At 39.6% G+C, this 4,606-nt stretch overlaps 1 protein-coding gene across 1 annotated transcript; it reads right to left on the bottom strand.

The window, feature by feature from the left end:
* Nucleotides 1-2,155: 2,155 nt before the first annotated feature.
* LOC104442618 (ervatamin-B) lies at nt 2,156-3,634 on the bottom strand. Its single transcript, XM_010056022.2, has 2 exons — nt 3,078-3,634; nt 2,156-2,843 (listed from the first exon to the last, which is right to left on the bottom strand). The coding sequence occupies exons 1-2, from the start codon at nt 3,508-3,510 to the stop codon at nt 2,257-2,259; spliced, it is 1,020 nt and encodes a 339-aa protein (XP_010054324.2). The 5' UTR covers nt 3,511-3,634; the 3' UTR covers nt 2,156-2,256.
* Between the last annotated feature and the right edge of the window lie 972 nt (nt 3,635-4,606).

Below are 4,606 nucleotides of genomic sequence, written 5' to 3'. Positions count from 1 at the left end.
CGGTGACATTACTGACGAAGGCAGCCTCGGCAAATTTCCTCAGCTTGGCTCTGCTTTCAGATCTGAGTACGTCGAAGAGGTTGAACTTGTCGAAAGTCTCGTTGCTAGTGTCGGTCTTCATTAACGACGCATTCCCGGACCTTCTTCTTCGAGTTTGGCAACAGATTGCGACCAGAACTCTGGATCGACCGAGAAGCATACACATGATGTTCTTGGATTGAGGAGTATATACACCGATATTTGATACATATGGCCGGTGGACTGCGGTGGCTCTCAGGTCACCAGAGATATACGGCGTTGATGGCCGCGTTTTAATGTCCGGAAATATTGATCATAGATGATGCTTTAAGCATGTTGTACCGTTAGAAGTTTTAGGTTTACAACAAAAAAGCTGGCGTCCTCGAAAAGAAAAAGGAAAAAATGATGTCAAAAAAGAAAGAAAAGAGAGCGTTGGACTCCGTTTATATAGTGAAAAATGAATAATTTGGAAAATAATTTTCTAAAAAGTTCGCCTGTATCACTTACAAAATAAATTAACTAAAATTATCTTCATCGTCCACAAAAATGTTCGTATATAAATCATTATCGACAATGAAAATATTCTTCTTTGATTAATTGTATCAAGCAATATAAGTGATTATTTTTAGAAAAAAAAATTAAAATTATTCATTCTCTGAGAAACAAATATAACCGTAGATCACTTTTACCAAAAAAAATATATATATATAACCGTAGATCACGGAATTAAGGTGGGATTTGTGTTGTTATGATAGACGATGGGCTTAGCATGGGCTGGACGTAGTCATGAAAAAGGCATAGATTGGGGTTTAGTGCAGTCTTAACAGAAAATGGGCTTAACAAGGGTGTATTTGGCTCGGGCATAGCTTGCAGGAGAGTGGGTTTGATAAAGAAGCCCAATTGCGTCTTCGGCCTAGACACGTGGAGCCACATCAGACCTACATTCGGACGGGGCCCAAGAGCCCAGCCCGAGTCCTTTATTGTCCAGAATATAGAAATGATTTTCTTTTTATTAATAAAAATTAAATAAAAATAAAAAATTTCAAAAGATTTAAAAAATCAGAAGATAGATTAGAAGCAAGTAAGTCTTGATTAGGATGCTCTGTTATAGTACTAAATGTAGCTTAGTTTTATTTAGTTAATTTAACCTATTGTTTAGGGGTTTTCGTAGTTACTTTAGACATAGTTTAGGCGGAGATAGTTTGATCCTTCAAGTAAGAAACTATACTCAATTTGAACTTAGCTAGTGGGAGTTATCGTCCTAGAGTTTAATAACAATTTCATGCTATATTTTTGAACAACTTATATTAGATTACGATAGTGCACTCTATCTTTTAATTGATCTTTTGTTATTGTTCTAATGAATTGTTTGTGACTCTTATATATTGCTTTTGTGTCATGTTTGCTTGTTCTATTTAAATGGTTAGACTACATTTTTAGGATCATAATAGACACGGGAAAAAAAAATTGCATGGACGCTTAGCGGATGAAAACTTGACTTATAATTTGCTAAAAAGATTGCGTGGATAATTAGTTAACAAATAAATCAAATTAGATACCGAGAGAGCATGGAATCAAGTTCTTGACTTAAATTTCTGGTTGTGTAGGAATTGAGAATCACATACTTGGTTTCCAATTGATCCTAATCAGTTAGTTCCGACTACTTTATATTATAGAAGTTTCATAGGTTAATCAATTTAAATGAATTTTCTAACGTTGCACAAAGTAAATGTTTGGAAGAAGCTGCAACGAATAAGGATTGTTGGTCCCAAGTCAACATTACCTCTAAACCTATCTCCTGCGCACCGCAGATTGTGCGCAGATTTGATGAAGCGATCAGTTCGCATATCACAAGTGTAGACACAAAACAGATTCGCCAAAAGTCGACCTTGTAAAAAAGACCGCGACTATATCATCTAATTACACCACTTACAGTTGCATGAAATATGCCTTTTGTATACGCATTTCATTTTGTTATTGTGGTGATTATGCTACTAAAAAATGGCGCGAACTTTTTCAGACTTTCGTCAGATTCTGCTTGTCAAAACTCTGCTCTGATCTCAACGTCAATGGCCTGTAAAATAGGCATAACTTTTAGATTGTTTAATAATAGATTACTCAACAAACCTCCATGATAGATTACTTCGTCATATATCCCAATCTATGGAGTATCAAAGAGGCATTGCATTTGCGCGACATTAACGCATCAATTCAGTACTGTTAATTTCTAATCGAAGTTCATTGGACAACAGGATAAGAAGCATGCATGGCAATTCCACATAATCCTTCTGGTTGAGCATAATCTCTTTGAATCCTCATGTAGCCAGCTTCGCCCCACGTCTCCCCCCAGGAGTTCCTGATCTTCCAATAGTTGGTGCAATCCCTAGCTGTTCCATAGCCTACAATCGCAACAGCATGGGTCACCTCTGTCCCACAGTTCCAGTTGAAAACGCCACTCGAGTACAAGTGGAATTCCCGCCGGCTGCCATCGATGCTGACCGAGACCGGTTGCATCGCCACGGCCTTCAAGATCTCTCCCTCATTGTTGGCAGGGACATCCTCATAACCCACAATTTTGGCCACGCTCAAGGACGCCGTGGGAACATGGCATGTTCCGTTCGTTGCAATGTAGGGATATTTAGTTTCAGAGGTGATGCCTCCATTTTGTATCGTGTAGTCAAAGGCGGTGTCCATCCAACCACGACTGCAGCCCGAGTTTTTGATACAGTCTACCAATTGTTGCTCCGACAGTTCCAGTAACTTACCAGTCTTGATCTGGGTAATTGATTCTATTGCCGCTACCGCCGAGAAGGCCCAGCAAGAGCCTGCACATCCGTCAACGGTGCCATAATGCAATTTGAGCAGGAAAAATAATGATTCTTGGCTAATAGATTAGAGATGATATTTGAGTTTATTCTATTTCATATCCCTGTAATACGATTCTATTACTTCCTCACATGATATTTTTCATCTTACTCAATTTGAGTCGTGACATGTATGGAAAAATGGCACGCATGCATATAATGGAAGCACAAAAAGTAAGGTTTTCTCACTCTTACCACATTGACCTTGATTTTTTATAGCATTTACGGCTCCTTTGGCCACCCAATCTATGCAACGGGGGATGTGGGTAATGTTTGCATGCATGAACGACGTTGTTCTTGGGCGGGGAGTCGATGGCAACAACAGTCCAGTACTAAACTGAAGGAATTCGTCGACGGTTTTGTCCGAGAACGCGTTCAAGCCAAGCTTGAAAGTGCGATTCCCTGCGCGATTGAAGTCTTCGATGAATCGCACATTGTTTGCAAAAATCTCAAGACGCTTGCCCTTCTCTTCACTGTCTGCATAGATGCGTCCATGCTTAGTTATCCATTGCTCATGCTTCTGCTCAATGGAAGCTTCATGTAATGTACGAAAAGCTGCAAGCAAAGCCCATGAAGCCAACATTAGTACCAAGCAAAGGTAGAATTTTCCCGCAAGTGATAAAGCCATTGCTTCAACAACAATTACAGATGGTGATCTGCGGTTTAAACTATTTCTCTGGGATTTGTATGACGATGAAGAAAAGATAAAGTGGGGGTAATAGAGATGACATTTTCTTTAAGTTGTGGCACAAGATCATTTTGTGTTGGAGATGAAATGATAAGTTGCCCTTTCTAAAAGAATCTTTTTTGCCGTTTCTAAAAGAATCTTTTTACATGGTTGACTTCCAGGTGCGGAGGATTGGTGAGGACGTCGCATGCAATGATGACGAGCGCAGCAATGGAAAACAATTAGCAAAATGATACCATCATAACCGTGCTCAGTAAGTCACGCCTAACGTGCTTATTCAATTATTTCCATTTTTTAAGCATGTAGAAACATATTTAGACCACTTCTAAACCAAAAAATATGAAATTCAAAGAGCGTACGCAGAAAGGTAAACCAGGCAACTTCATTTCCTTCTTATTGATGTACTTTTGGCAACCTAGGTGGGGTATACTGGGGATCAACCAAAAATGCTCCTACTTTGGACTGTACCAAAATTTCACCAACTGTACCACTCTGACCATGATACCATCTATTTACAAGGTTGCCTACATGTCCCAAACCCCACTACCTAATCTTTCCAAAGAAATGCTATCCTTGTCCTCCAACAGTCGTCCTACTCGACCATGCTATCTCTATCATTATCACCGTCTGGGAGTGGGAGTGGTCCCATTAGACGTTCGCTGATTCGGGCATAGACTACAATGAATCGGATCAACACTAAGCCCAATGGGAGGCCAACATCAATTGTAGGATTTTGATGATCTGGATGAAGGTGACATCGGGAAAGTCGGGGTTGTGTAGCTCAGTCTAGTGCCATGTGAAATCTATCAGGACACCATAGAAGGTCGTGGGGGCGCAAGTAAGAAAGGCATGTCTACTCATCTGAAAATGACAATCCACCGAAAGTGAGTATAAACTCCGCAAGTAACAAGCAATCAATCCACAGTACATATGTCACATAATCCATAGTTAGCAAAGAATAATCACAAACAGGTCAGAAATATGTAGATGGATAGTTGATTAAAAAAAAAAGAAAAGGAGAAGAAGAAAATGACCC

The sequence above is a fragment of the Eucalyptus grandis genome, chromosome 4 (assembly GCF_016545825.1).
Source record: "Eucalyptus grandis isolate ANBG69807.140 chromosome 4, ASM1654582v1, whole genome shotgun sequence".
NCBI classification, from domain to species: Eukaryota; Viridiplantae; Streptophyta; class Magnoliopsida; order Myrtales; family Myrtaceae; genus Eucalyptus; species Eucalyptus grandis.
This window is presented reverse-complemented; position numbering and strand designations above follow the sequence as displayed.